Raw genomic sequence first — 14,701 nt, forward strand, 5'->3', positions numbered from 1 at the left:
CCACGTGAAAGACAGTTCTCCAACAGTCGAGGTGTAGGGAGAAAGCTCCATAAATTTCTTCTTATTTAATAATAAATAATAAAAAAAAACTCCAAGTTTAAGGTTTACAGTAAGTGAAATCAACAAATGACTAGCTTGATGAATTCTGGAATCGAATCAGGGTGGGGAAACAAAAATAGACTGTGATGCAAAAAGTGATGAAGTCATTTTTGTCCCCTTTTGTTTTGGTTTTTTTTTTTGTTTTTATTTTATTAGAAATAAAAAAAAATGTAAATGACCCAGCTCAGAGCAAAGTCATGGGGAAAATAAAAAAATATAATAACATTAAACAAATTAATTATAAACAACTAAAGCATAGCAATTTTTAAAGTCGTTGTTACTGAAAAAGATTAGTTTTTAAATACGTTCTCCTTAGTAATTTTCATGATATAAAATTACCAATCATTATAAATAATTAGTATAAAATAGTAGCTGACATAACACTTTTTTGGTTTGGTTTGCAAAAACAAAATGTCATTTATTTAAGAATCTATGAAACAGAGAAGAGAGCTGATGACATGTAAACGCAGCTCTGACAAATCGTAAATGCAGGTGGGTGTGGTGACACTTGACTGCTGAAAGTGTGCACTGTGTTGGTGACAGATAACTGAATGCTTAACCTCAGTAACTGTTTCCACAGAAAGTGGAAATAAGAAGCTGGGGAGAAATATGATAAACAGAATGTTTATATGCCATTATATGCTGATTGTAAACGAAACATTATTATGTGAGGCACATTTTTTCCTTTAATGTAGTATAAATGAATCACATGTATCACAGTACTGCACTAAACTCTAATTCATTTATATTTTATTTGAAACATAGGAAATCAATGCACCAAGATATTGAAACATGTTCAAACCAAATGGAAATACAAGAAAAAACTGAGTTTGTGAGTTTGTACACATATTTGGATAATGCTTTTGCTGTATTGGCAGTGCGTTTGGTATCACTGTCATGCTTTCCAGACTGTATTGCACGGAGGATCAAACTCTGACTGTGCTTTTCTGCAGTCATAATTTATCAGTTTTAACAAGAACTCCAACACCATGAGATTTACATGATGGAGGGGATTCATATCTGCATTTTGTTTTACAGATTCTGCAGACACTCACAGTTGTACGTCTCTCCTGACCTCTTCTGCACAAACTGATGATGATTCGACTCACAAATTTCAAATTACACTGATTTTCAAACCACTTTTTTTTTTTTTCTAATTTAGCATACCTCGGGCTGTTTCCCATTCTTAAGAATGGCTTCTTGACACTCACTCAGACCATTTCGTCAAACAGATGGATTAAGAGTCAGGTCTTTACTGGATTTTGTCCTGTTTCTTAAGGATGACTTTGAGATACTTCTCATCTGCCGAAGAGAGCTTTTTTGTAGTTGTCGATTACAATTTAACGACATACAATTTGAAATTGTGTCTTTAATTGTCTGATCTGTATTGCCACCATACTCATTTATCACTTAGATGGCTTTTGTATGTTTGAATGATTCATAGGTCAGAGTTAAGTGTTACATACACAGACTGGACTGAAACGGAGGGAAAATAACAGCGAATGTCCAAAGGAAAACTTTGACAGAATTCAGGAAGCCTGCAGAACCATTGCTCAAGAACACTTAGAATAATATCCTGTTCCTTATAAGCAAAATATCAAGAAAAATGAGGAGTTGCTCAAGACTTTTGCATAGTATTATTTAAAAAAACACACACAAAACGTCAGGGCTGCTGTGAATTAAATGTTAATGATTACAAATACATGCAGTAGACCTTCCTTACCCATAGGAGGCGATAACGGAGTTGATTGGGCCGGAAATACGCGCTTATTTAACGCCAACAAAGAAGAAAAAGTAACCTGCAACATGGCGACTCCCATGCATAGATTAATAGCCAGGAGGCAAGCGTGAGTATAATATTGTTAATTGACTGTAGCGCTGTGGGTTTTGTATATTCGTGAGTACTACAGGCTGTTGAACAGCAGCGAGGTTCAGCTGCTCGAGCTCCGTGTCAGACTCAGGGGCCGGTGAACAGTGAACGCAGCTCCAGCGCGCCTCTCTGTGCTCCACATCATTATTAGCTTATTTATTCTTGTAGAGGGTGTCTGTTCAAGGCTGGTTGACGCCGTGAATGCCACTTTTGTCACACTATCTGTTTCAAGAACGACAAATAAAATGTCGGGTGTCTGTCACGTTTCTGCGCTCACTTGTTTATAAAAGTCAGGCGGATTTTTGCCGTATTTTAGTGTCTGTGAGGAAATGTTGAAAATATTTTTGCATTGAATTGTAACACAGGCAACACAGCAATGTCCCGCTGGTGCTCGTCTTTTTTATTTTATTTATTTATTTTTATTTATTTATTTTTTTCCAGCCATTTATCACTGGTCTCAAGTTTGCACCTGAACTTATTCTGATACGTGAAAATGATTTCATCTCTTCTTGAGCAAGGAGAACTGCAGGGTGGTGCTCCTTTTCATTACTGTTTTTCTTTAATGAGCATTTGAATTCGTATAGGAATAAGAGGTCGGCCCATCTTCATATACGCTGCATATTTACTCACTGTAGAAAAAGCACCTTTAAAGCACTAATGAAGTTAAAACTTCCAACTTCTTCAGCAACTACAAAGCTGTACTTTTGTTTATTAACATTTACAGTTGTGGTCCAAAGGGGTCATGGTAATTTTGGGCTTTTAATGATTTATTTGATCTGTTCTTTCTCTAGGGTGGGATTACTGTACAGTGTACATCTTTAATGATGGTAAAAAAAAAAAATGGTAAAATGGCCTGCATTTGTATAGCGCTTTTCTAGTCCCTAAGGACCCCAAAGCGCTTCACACTACATTCAGTCATTCACCCATTCACACACACTGGCGATGGCAAGCTACATTGTAGCCACAGCTGTCCTGGGGCGCACTGACAGAGGCGAGGCTGCCGGACACAGGCGCCACCGGGCCCTCTGACCACCACCAGTAGGCAAACACGGGGTTAGTATCTTGCCCAAGGATATTTGGCATGCAGTCAGGAGGCAGCCTGGGATCGAACCACCGACCTTCTGATTAGTGGCTGACCTGCTCTGCCACCTGAGCTACAGCCACCCTGCATCCAGTGATGTTAAAAGAAGGCAAGAACAAGTTTCAATTTATTTTGGATTTTCTCTAATCCACATAGCATCAAAAGTGTATATATACAGGCTTAAATACTGCATACACCTCCACTAATATTTGGTTAAATGTCCTTTAGCAAGTTGCACCTCAACCAGACATTTGGCAGCCATCAATAAACTACTGTCAGATTTTTGGCTGGATATTTGAGCACTTTACTTGGCAGACTTGTAAGAGTTTATTTAAATTGGTTGGTTTCTTAGCACTAACCTGGTTTTTAATTTTCAATAGGGTTGTGGTCAGGGCCTTGGGAAGGTCTTTCCAGAAGTTTGCCCCCCCCCCCCCCTATTTTAAAAAGAAAAACAAACAAAAAAAAACAGTTTTGATGTTTGCTCAGGATCATTGTCCACTTGGAACATCTAATTGTGTCCAACTTCCAAATGTTTAGTTCTTGATTTGAGGGGAAGTTGAAGAATTTGGAAGTAGTCCTCCTCTTTCATTATTCCATCCCCTTTGTGCAATGTACAGGTAGCACTTGCACCAAAACAGCCAGAGAGCAGGATGCTACCACCACCATGCTTATTCTTAGGTTTAAAAGCCTCACCTTCACTCCTCCAAACATACATCTTGTGGTTGTGGCCAAATAGCACCAATTTTTTGTCTCGTTAGACCATAAAACCTTTCTCAAGAAGGCATTTCACTTGTCCATGTGGGATGCAGCATATTTCAGTTGAGTTTGAAAGTGTTGATTTTGGAGCAGGGGCTTCTCGCTTGATCAGCCCTTGACCCTCTCAGTCTATGTCAATGTAAAACTAGCTTCACTGTGGACAGTGATGCTGATGTTCCAACAGTTTCCAGTTCATCATCGGGATCAAGCGCTGGCGGTTCCGCAGTTGTTCCTGGGTGACACATTTGAATAAAATTCCTCCAATACAACTTCCCAGTTTGTGTAAAACTGGAATTCTCCTTTTTACTGTAGATCTTCAGTAAGTTCCTTGGGCTTTAACAGTTCAATCTAGTGAGTGCTGTAAGCCAAATCCTTTTTATGCTGGCAAAGAGAAACTACCACTTGCAGTCAGTCATGATCACTAATGAGAAGTTAATAGGCCTTGGCCTTTCATGTTAAAAGACACTGTGAAACCTTCAATGCCACTTTTTAAAATATTTAAGTAGGGATAGGTATCGTTTAGATTTTATCCAATACCGGTGCCAAATCGGTACTTTTGAAACGGTGCCTGTGCTTAAACGGTGCTCGAACCGGTGATTAAAGAATGGAGAACACAAACTAGGGCTGCTCGATTATGGCAAAAATGATAATCACGATTATTTTCACTGAAATTGAGATCACGATTATTTGACGATATTTATTTCGTCCGCCAGAGCTTATATTATTTTTTTACATGCTGTAGTGCCATTTGTGGGAGCATTTCAAGTTGCTATACATCAATACAACTGTTATAGCCCATATTTTAAAAATGTGTATGCATTAAGTCCATAGTAACTACATTAATTGCAAAAAAGTGCAATAAACTACAAAAAAATTGAAAATCGTTTTTGTTTTTACATATATTTCTACTTGGAGAAATTTAAGAGGTTTATCCCTCAAAACTTTAAATACAAAAAAGTTGCAAAAAATAGTTTACAACAACAGGAAATTTATTTTGAGTGTCTTCATAGTTTTATTTTTGGAGATACAGCAATTTTTATATACTGCAGGAAAAACAAAAAAACAATCCTATGATGCAAATTTGCAAAGAATGTGCATGTGCATCAAAATAAACTATTTCCAGCAGTGCAATTCGAGTTCTAAGGCCTACAAGTAAAAAACTACATTTTCCGCAAAAACGTCACTTGCGATAGTTCGCGTTGACGTCTTGTTCAATGTGGGAAGTTCATGATCGGATCGGCAAAGCGTGTTTCTGGAATATTATGTTTTTGTTCCTGCAAGCTCTTTTTATGCTATTTTTGCAAAGCTATATGTGGAAGGAAACCGTGACCTAGGACAAGCTGATGGCATAAGATGTAACTCCTCTGGTTTCATATGGAAAAAAAATTTATTGTGCTAGCTTAGCGTTCAGGTTCTACAGGGATTTAAAAATAGTTATACAAAACGAGCATGCTGCTCTGACCGGCTTTAAAGGTTTAACAATAACAATGTATTGAATAATGACTTTAAAAAATAATATAAAATAGTGTGCAAATACTGATAACAGTGCAAATGTTTGCAATATAAGAAATAAATGAAAAATGTGAACTTGGCAGTGTTGCTCTGTGGTGCAGTTACGACACCATAGCAAAGTTTACACACTGTGTCTACTTGATCCACGTCTGACTCCGCGAAGCCATAATGTTTCCACACCACTTAAGTTTTTTTTTTTACCTCTCTTTTCAACCAACGGCAGTCACTCTCCTCTCCAAATAACTTCTGCTTAGCTTTCCGAGCTTCCCTCGGGTCCTCTTAATTGTTGTGACGCGTGTTCGAAATGCAGAGCAGTGCGCTTGATTTGCCACATGGAGCAGCGCGAGAGTAAAGCATGAGGGAGGGGCTAATAATCGGCTCAGTCATTTTTAATGATCGTTGAAAGCCCAGATCGTAATCGTGATTAAAATTCGATTAATTGAGCAGCCCTAACACAAACTTTGTCCAAAAACCTTGTAACTACGACGGTGTTTGCTAGTTCACCTTGCATGCATTAATATAATAACGTTGTTAGCGTACTTAACGTAAATTACACACGAACAACATTAAGCTACTCGCCCAGAGAAGAACTGCTGATGCTGCCATCGTCATTTCTGCTACACTGGCAGGGCTAGGGGCCAGGAGTCTCCCCTTTGGGTTCTTGGGAGATGTTGCTAACTCCAGGTTTAAAAAAAACAAAAACGCTATGCGTCGCCAGGTGTTTCATCAAGGCAAGGCAAGTTTATTTGTATAGCACAATTCAACAACAAGGTGATTCAAAGTGCTTTACAGAGACATTAGAAACAAGAACAAATAAAAAGCATGATTTAAAATTGATTAAAACAAGCAAATAAACTAACTAATTAACAAACAAACAACAGTATATAAAATCAAAACAGATAAAATCAGAACAGTAGATAAAATCAGTAGTTAAATGTAAGTTTTGAAATTTAAGCTTAAAGTGTGGATTTGGTGCTTTATTCAAATGCAGCTGAGAACAGGTGAGTCTTCAACCTGGATTTAAATAAACTGAGTGTTTCAGCTGATCTGAGGCTTTCTGGAAGTTTGTTCCAGATATAAGGAGCATAAAAGCTGAATGCAGCTTCTCCGTGTCTGGTTCTGACTCTGGGAACTGATAAAAGACCGGATCCAGATGACCTGAGGGATCTGGATGGTTCATACTGGGTCAGGAGGTCATTGATGTATTTTGGTCCTAAACCATTCAGAGCTTTATAGGCCAGCATCAGAACTTTAAAGTCTATCCTCTGACGGACAGGCAGCCAGTGTAAGGACCTCAGAGCTGGACTGATGTGGTCCACTTTTTTGGTCTTAGTGAGGACTCGAGCAGCAGAGTTCTGAATGAGCTGTAGTTGTCTGACTGATTTTTTTAGGTAGACCTGTAAAGATGCTGTTACAGTAATCAAGCCTACTAAAGATGAATGCATGGACTAGTTTTTCCAGGTCCTGTTGAGACATCAGATCTTTTATCCTTGATATATTCTTGAGGTGATAGTAAGCTGACTTTGTTATTGTCTTAATGTGTTTTTCTAAGTTTAGGTCTGCATCCATCACTACACCCAAATTTCTCGCCTGGTTTGTGGTTTTTAGATGTATAGATTGAAGTTCTCTGGTGACCTGTAATCGTTTTTCTTTGGCGCCAAAGACTATTACCTCAGTTTTGTTTTTGTTTAGCTGGAGAAAATTGTGGCACAACCAGTCATTGATTTCCTCAATGCATTTACCAAGAGCCTGTACAGGGCCTCGGTCTCCTGGTGACATTGTGATATATATTTGTGTGTCATCTGCATAGCTGTGATAGTTTATTTTGTTGTTGTTTATAATCTGTGCCAGTGGGAGCATGTAGATGTTAAACAGAAGGGGTCCCAAGATGGAACCTTGGGGAACTCCACATGTGATACTTGTCTGCTCAGATGTGAAGTTACCTATTGATACAAAGTATTTCCTGTTTTCTACGTATGTTTTGAACCAGTTTAGTACAGTTCCTGAAAGACCTGTCCAGTTCTCCAGTCGTTTGAGTAATATGTTGTGGTCAACTGTATCAAATGCTGCACTGAGATCCAGTAAAACTAAGACTGACATTTTTCCACTGTCTGTATTCAGACATATGTCATTAAACACTTTGGTCAGAGCGGTTTCAGTGCTGTGGTTCTGTCTAAAACCTGACTGGAAGGCATCGTAGCAATTATTCTGTTTTAAGAAGTAACTGAGCTGTTGAGAAACTGCTTTTTCAATGATCTTACTTAAAAACGGGAGATTTGAGATCGGCCTGTAGTTGTTCATTTGTGTCTTGTCAAGATTGTCCTTTTTCAGTATAGGTTTGATTACAGCAGTTTTTAGTGATTCTGGAAACACACCTGATAATAAAGAAAAGTTGACGATCTGTAACAGGTCTGACTCTAAAGTCTTTGAGACCTTTTTGAAAAAACTTGTTGGCAGGACATCTAAACAGCAGGAGGAGGAGTTCAGTTGACCTAAGATGTCCTCCAGGTCTTTGCTGTTAATAGGTTGAAACTGTTTCATGGTGTTTAAACAGTTTTTTGGTGGACACAGTACATATCCTGGATCTGCTGTTGATGTACCAATTGCTTGTCTAATTTTTTGGATTCTTTCAGTGAAGAATTTGGCAAAGTCATTGCAGGCCATGGTCGAATGAAGTTCAGCTGCCACTGACACAGGAGGGTTTGTTAGCCTGTCAACTGTAGAAAATAAGACCCGAGCATTATGGCTGTTTTTAGTGATGATGTCAGAGAAGTAGGACCTCCTTGCATTCCTCAGTTGTAAATTATAATTGTGAAGTTTCTCTTTATAAATGTCATAATGAACCTGGAGGTTTGTTTTTCTCCATCTGCGCTCAGCTTTCCTACACTCTCTTTTTTCATTTTTCACCAGTGTGGAGTTTCTCCATGGAGACTTTTTCCTTCCAGAGATAACCTTCACCTTAATGGGAGCAATAGTGTCCATTACATTTAACATGTTAGCATTGAAGCTATTGACGAGCTCATTGACTGACCCTCTGGGCAGGTCAGGTGTTAATGGGAAGACCTGGTTAAAAATTGCACTACTGTGTTCAGTTATACACCGTTTTGTGATCACTGTTGTTGATATATTTGTGTGGGCTGAGATTTTACTTTCAAAGAAAACACAGTAATGATCAGACAGGCCCACATCAGACACAGTAACCTTTGAAATGCTCAGGCCTTTGGAGATCAGTAGGTCAAGAGTGTGTCCTCTATTATGTGTGGCCTCTGTTACATGCTGAGTCAGCCCAAAGTTGCCCAGAGTGTTACTCAGGTCTTTAGTCCCTTTGTCCTGAGGGTTGTCCACATGAATGTTAAAATCCCCAGCAATAATTACACAGTCAAAATCAACACAGATCACAGACAGCAGTTCACTGAGGTCATTAAAAAAGTCTGTGCAGTATTTGGGAGGCCTGTAAACATTAAGAAACACAACTTTGGATGGGGCCTTCAGCTGTAAAGCCACATATTCAAAAGACTGAAAACTTCCAGGAGATAGCTGCTTACATTGAAATGATTCATTAAATAAGACAGCAACCCCTCCTCCTCTCCTGCTCGCCCTGACCTCACTGATAAAACTGTAGTTAGGAGGGGTCGTCTCAGATTCGAGGAGTTGCCTCCTTTGCACAGTATCACCTTAAAGCACTTGCTGCAGGCTGCTGAGTTTGCGTCTTTTGCTGTGAAGTACAGCCAGACTTTGACCGCTTCGCCTTGGGCATTTGTAATCTGTAGCTCTGCTATAAAAGAACGTACGTACATGGGCCCGCCTACTATCCTTGGAAAGGTAAAATGATTGGCTATAATCCAAAGTGTATGACATCTCAGGAAAAAAAAGCACCGAAATGTGCGCTGCTTTTCGGTCTGGTTACTACCGTTTATGTCAGAACCGTGCCATAATGGCACCGGATACCAGTACCCATCCCTATATTTAAGGGAGTGTATGTATATATTTAAGTATGTATGCATACATTTGACACTTTGTGGGGGAAAAAAGAATCCAAGAAAGTAATTGAAAGTCCAAACTTACCATGACATTGACACCTACGATGAGTGGATGTAAACTTCTTACCACAACTGTATGTGACAGCAAAGAGGTGTACCCGCAGCCATGTCTATTTACATTCATATTAGCCTTTGTTGTTACATACAGGGAGGCAAACAAACAACATGTGCGCTGCCAGAAGTGTTTGGAGATGGGACACTGGACCTACGAATGCACCGGGAAGAGGAAATATGTGCACAGGCCATCAAGAACGACTGAGCTGAAAAAGAAACTCAAGGAAAATGAAAACAAACCCCTCAGCATAGCTGGGTAAGGTGTCTTGATCAGATTAAGCAATTTTATGTACAACAATACCTCTGTGTTAATATAGATATTTGTGCATCAGATTTTCTTTTTTCTAATCACTAATGATGTTCATTAAAAATCTTTTTTTTGTTTTAAATATTGGTCTCTACAGACCAGGCACAGAAGGCTCCAGTGAGAAGAAAGTGAAAAAGAAGTAAGTAAGGTGGACCAACTGTCACAACTGATATGATGTAGTTATCAGACCTGCTATAAAGTAGGGTTGCACAATTATTATTTATTTTATTCTTTTTTTTTTTTTTGGTACCTCCATGATGTCTGTGAATAAATTGTGTAGCAAAGTAGTGGAACGTGATTTCAGTGCATCTTTGCGAGCTTTAAGAATATGCCAATGGGCCTTGCAGGCTCACATTCATGGACATCGGAGTTGAGGTTGGACTTACGTTACAAGAATAAGTCCTGCTTTCCAACACTGGCCTGTGGAGTTGCACAGTTCATGTATTACATTCCTAAAAAAATAACTTATTACACAAAATGATACTGGGTAACATTCATAGCAGAGAAGAATGGTTAGATTACGGTTTTGCAATTCAACAAGTTTTAGACTGATTAATTTCCGGGGGAAAATTTGCTCAGCGAGGGATTCCAGGAAGGTGCTGGCATCCCTGAGTATGTGTTTCGGAGCTGCTTCCCTGTTTTGAAGCTTTAATTAAAACCAGTCTGTTTTAAGTGAGTGAAACGTCCCTAAACAGCTCCCTCTTGTGGAAGCTCTTGGTGACTGCACATCACTACATTTGCAACCTTTTCAAATCTCTTAAAGATTGCAGTGTTTTGTCTCATAGCCATAATGTCTAATCCATCAACCTAACTGTTCTAAATGTCATCTGTGGTAATCTTAAACACTTTGTTTATCCGTTGAAAATGCATTAAAACTTTTATTTAATTTTTTTAATGGTAGATTCTGGTCTCATCACAGCGATGTGTTAGAAACACCATTGTTGTAGTCTGAGCTGTGATCACAGCAAAAGCACAGTTGTTACTAATAACAAGTCACAATGTCTCTGTTTTGTTCTCCCAGCATGTGCAAAAACAGGACTGTGAAACTGAAGCAGTTACACCAAAACCTGTTGTTTTTTGTTTTGTTGGGGGTTTTTTTGTCTTTTCCTCCTTGACACCTTTGCGTTTCTTACTGCGACAGCCATAAAACAGCCACAGCACTCCTTTCAGCTGAGGACTCTTTATCTTTCCCAAATAAATTAACCTTCTTCTTTTTGAGAGCAGTAAGAGCGCCCGTTTGGGTCTATTTAACTGAAGATTGACTCAAGAGTTTGTCCCCTGGTGGTAAGGGTGCCTGACACAGCAATTATTCAATGGGTGTAAAAGCAGAATGTGTGTGGTTTTAAAAAAAAAAAAAGTGTCACTTGAATGCATTTTAAGCCAGAGTCGACTTGAAAAACCTCTCAAAGTTCTGCTGTCCCAAGTGTTGTGACTTTCTTAGTCTTGCTTGTTTGTTTGAGGGTCGGAGGGGAGAATGCCATCAAATCCCATCAGTACCAGACATAACAGGGATATATGAAAGTAGCTGTTGAGAATTATAACACTGTCACTCCCTGCTCATAAAAGAGGCAGATAAAGGCCTTATTATCAGAGAGCTCATCGTGCGACTTTTCTGGTCTGTTCAGCATCCAAAAGGAAAACCGTAAAATCGTTGTCACGTGTGTAGCCGCGAAGTCTGCGTGACACCCAGCTGCACCAATTTCCCCATCGTGGAAAAAATGCAGCTTGCATGTATTATCTCATCACGCGACACGTGTGAAAGGGCAACTCTGGATAATGTCCCAACCCACATTTTCCTAGAATTCGCGTGTGAGAAAACAAATTGGTGTGCAGGTAATGTTCCAGGTATGCAAAATCAGCACTTGTAGTTGACGTTGTGTCCTCTGAGTTCCAGTGTTTGTAAACAGAGTATTACAGCAAGTGAGATGCACCTTAGGGACTGTAACAGGTACAGCCTGAGACCTTAATAACCAAACCTCTGGTGTTCAGCGTTGGATATTCAGATTTTCCTCCACTTGTTCTCAGGGCTAAAGACTCGAGCGACAGCAGCAGCGGCTCAGGCGGCTCCTCCAGTGACTCATCGTCAGACAGCAGCGATTCCTCCAGCTCCTCTTCAGATGACAGCAGCAGTGACAGCGACGATGACAGCTCTTCCTCCTCCTCATCCTCTTCTTCGTCCTCCTCATCTTCGTCCTCAGACAGCTCAGACTCAGGAAGCAGCAGCGATTCGGATCAAGGACCTCCTAAGAAGAAGAAAAAGAAGAAATAAACATTGTGGAATCAGCAGGATTTCTTGTTGTTATTTTTCTTTTCCTGATTTTTTTTTTTTTTTTTTCCTCCTTATTAAAAAAACAACAACAACAACTGAGTGGATATGGACTAAGGAGAGGAGACACGATGTCACAAAAGAGAGAAATAAGGCAATTCCAGTGTTACTTCTACTAGTGGGATATTTTCTTCAATTTTTAGGTCTACTAAGGATACAAACTTTAAATATCCAAAGCAACGAATGTGATTAATCAAATGAAATCTTGTGATTTTGTACTTTAGTATATTTTTAGTGAAACTTAATCTGTACAGTTCAAAATCTTTATAAAACAGCAGCATATCTAGAACTGAAAAGACATGATACAACAATAAAAGATTATATAACAGTTGTTTTAGTCTGAATAAAATTAGTTACGCACACAAAACTCTTGTTGCTCGGGAATTGGATTTGCTTGTCTCACTGTAAAGCTAGTGTTTTTTTTTTGTTTTTTTTTTAAACCTTTTTGAATTTGCTATTGTAAAATATTTTATTTTGCTAAAAAAAAAGAAAAACGCATTATATGATTTTAGATATATGGATTTAGGAATAAAATGTCAAATAAACAGTCTTTTTGTTCACAAGTTTACAAATAAAATATTTTTTAAATCAGCATATAGTCATGTGAAATACAGGTTATTGTAGTTTTGCATTTTCTATTTCATTTCATTTTCACTTTGTTTTTACGTTTAGTTGGCGTTAGTTTTCAGAGAGGATTTTCTTTCTTCAGTTTAGTTTTTTTCAGTTTATCATTTTAGTCTTTTTATTATCAATATAGGGAGGGGATATGTCAGTTTCAGGAAAACCAAGGATTGCAGTAAAAACAAAGCTGACTCGGTCTTGACGACATCTAGAGTCTTAATAAACACATCCATCAATGCCTCATCAGGCAAGTTGTAACAATTGTTTTTTAAACTTAGGGTGTTTTCTGAATATGCTTTATTTTATTTTTTAATAAAAGTGTTTAGTTTTAATTTTTAGCTAGCTATAATAACCTTAATCGGCACATAACAAAGAAAAACCCATCTTGTGTCAGCAGGTCTTAAAATTATTCAACACAACCTCATATGAACGACACATGACATAGTAAATCATTTTTAACCTTAGCCAAACTACAGAAGCAGTGTGTGGGAAAACCAAGTATACCCTATGATTCAGTAGCTTGTAAAACCGCCTTTAGCAAGAATAAGTTGAAGTAATCAATTTCTGTATGACTGACAGTTGCTTATGTTGTGGAGGAATTTTGGCCCACTCTTTTTTCCTTTCTTTTTTTTACAGTGTTGTTTAATTTCATTGAGGGTTGCCGTTGCATTGCGTTTGTTTATGCTCAACTTTCCTGCTACAGCATTTCATCAGGATGAGGTCTGCGCTTTGACTCGGCCATTGCAACACCTCGATTCTTTCTTTTTTTTCCCAGTTATTGTGTTGCAGATTTAATGCTTTGCTGTCAATGTCCTCTTGCACAACTCAATTTCAGCCAAGCTTTAGCTGACAGTCACATGGCTTCACCTTTTACTCAATGACTGCAAAGTTTCCAAGTCCGGTGGTTGCAAAAATACCTCAAATCATCAAACCTCCACCACCATGCTTCACAGTTGGTGTGAGGTGTTGATATGCTAGTTCAGTTCTAAGTTTACAGTGCGTATTATGGCCAAACATCTTCACTGTGTACTGATATGTTTAAGGAGTTTGCTCTTGTGGTTTGTTTAGATGCAACTTTGCAAACTTAAGCTGTGCTGGCCTGTTCTTGTAAGAGAGAAGAAGCTTTCTCCGGCAACCCTTCCAAACAAGACATACTTGTTCAATCTTTTTGTAACTGTACTCTCATGAGCTTTAACATTTAACATGCTAACCAAGGCCTTTAGAGTCTGAGATGAAGCAGGGTGTACTTAGTTTCTCACACGTTTTGGTTTTTTGACTCAATTTTTGATGAATAAATAATAACAGTGTAATATGTCACGTTTTCAAGTTTAACTGAGGTTGCATTTACCTTATTTTAAGACCTACTAAGGACCAGATGTTATTTTACATTATGTCCTGATGCCTGAAACCTTAGAACTGAAAACAGATCCACTTCCTTCTTTTCATTCTATGTCCATGTCAGGCAGTATTAGTGGGAAGTGCTGTTGTCTTCAAAGATAATATAAAATCTTGTAAAATTATTGTTTTTGTAGTAATTAAAATATAAACATAGAGTTTAGCATCCAACACAGACAGTCAATAAGGTTACAGGACACCCAAAAGCTGCTTTGAGCCTTTTAACCAATGTAATGTCAGTTTTTGCTGCGTATAGGCACCTGTAAAGTCAGACATATTATTGCACATCCACTAAAGGTGTGAAGTTGGAGGCAGAGTAAGACATCACAAAGTAAGTCATTGTTTGAAAGATTAAAAATGAATCATATTACTATTTAAAACGTATTTACTTATTAATCATAGACGCGGGCAGCTAAATCTAGATAACTAGGGTGTGTGTTGAAGATTAGATGAGCTATGAATTAAAAGCAGGGTACGGTTTGTCATAACCTGCTGTCCATGGTACAATCAGGGAACAATGAAACGTGATTTCCTAAACGTCAAAGTCTGGTCAACCTTGCGCGTCACAGAAATGCTGCATTCACACCGAATGGGAATTACTTAGAGCTATCCGAGGGGTACGATAAAAAAAAACAAAACT

At 38.4% G+C, this 14,701-nt stretch overlaps 1 protein-coding gene across 1 annotated transcript; it reads left to right on the forward strand.

Annotated features, from left to right (window-relative positions):
- The first annotated feature begins 1,857 nt into the window (after positions 1-1,857).
- On the forward strand, positions 1,858-13,925 carry zcchc10 (zinc finger, CCHC domain containing 10). The gene is made up of 4 exons (XM_080866990.1): positions 1,858-1,946; positions 9,507-9,668; positions 9,817-9,858; positions 11,745-13,925. The coding sequence occupies exons 1-4, from the start codon at positions 1,906-1,908 to the stop codon at positions 11,986-11,988; spliced, it is 489 nt and encodes a 162-aa protein (XP_080723116.1). The 5' UTR covers positions 1,858-1,905; the 3' UTR covers positions 11,989-13,925.
- Positions 13,926-14,701: the final 776 nt, after the last annotated feature.

This window comes from Rhamphochromis sp. 'chilingali', assembly GCF_963969265.1.
Source record: "Rhamphochromis sp. 'chilingali' genome assembly, chromosome: 19".
NCBI classification, from domain to species: domain Eukaryota; kingdom Metazoa; phylum Chordata; class Actinopteri; order Cichliformes; family Cichlidae; genus Rhamphochromis; species Rhamphochromis sp. 'chilingali'.

Bases quoted from the DNA above. Each gene is read 5' to 3' on its own strand.
- zcchc10 (XM_080866990.1), top strand. From the start codon at position 1,906: ATGGCGACTCCCATGCATAGATTAATAGCCAGGAGGCAAGC. The intron at 1,947-9,506 runs GTGAGTATAATA...TGTTACATACAG, and splicing joins TTAATAGCCAGGAGGCAAGC to GGAGGCAAACAAACAACATG. The intron at 9,669-9,816 runs GTAAGGTGTCTT...TGGTCTCTACAG, and splicing joins AAACCCCTCAGCATAGCTGG to ACCAGGCACAGAAGGCTCCA.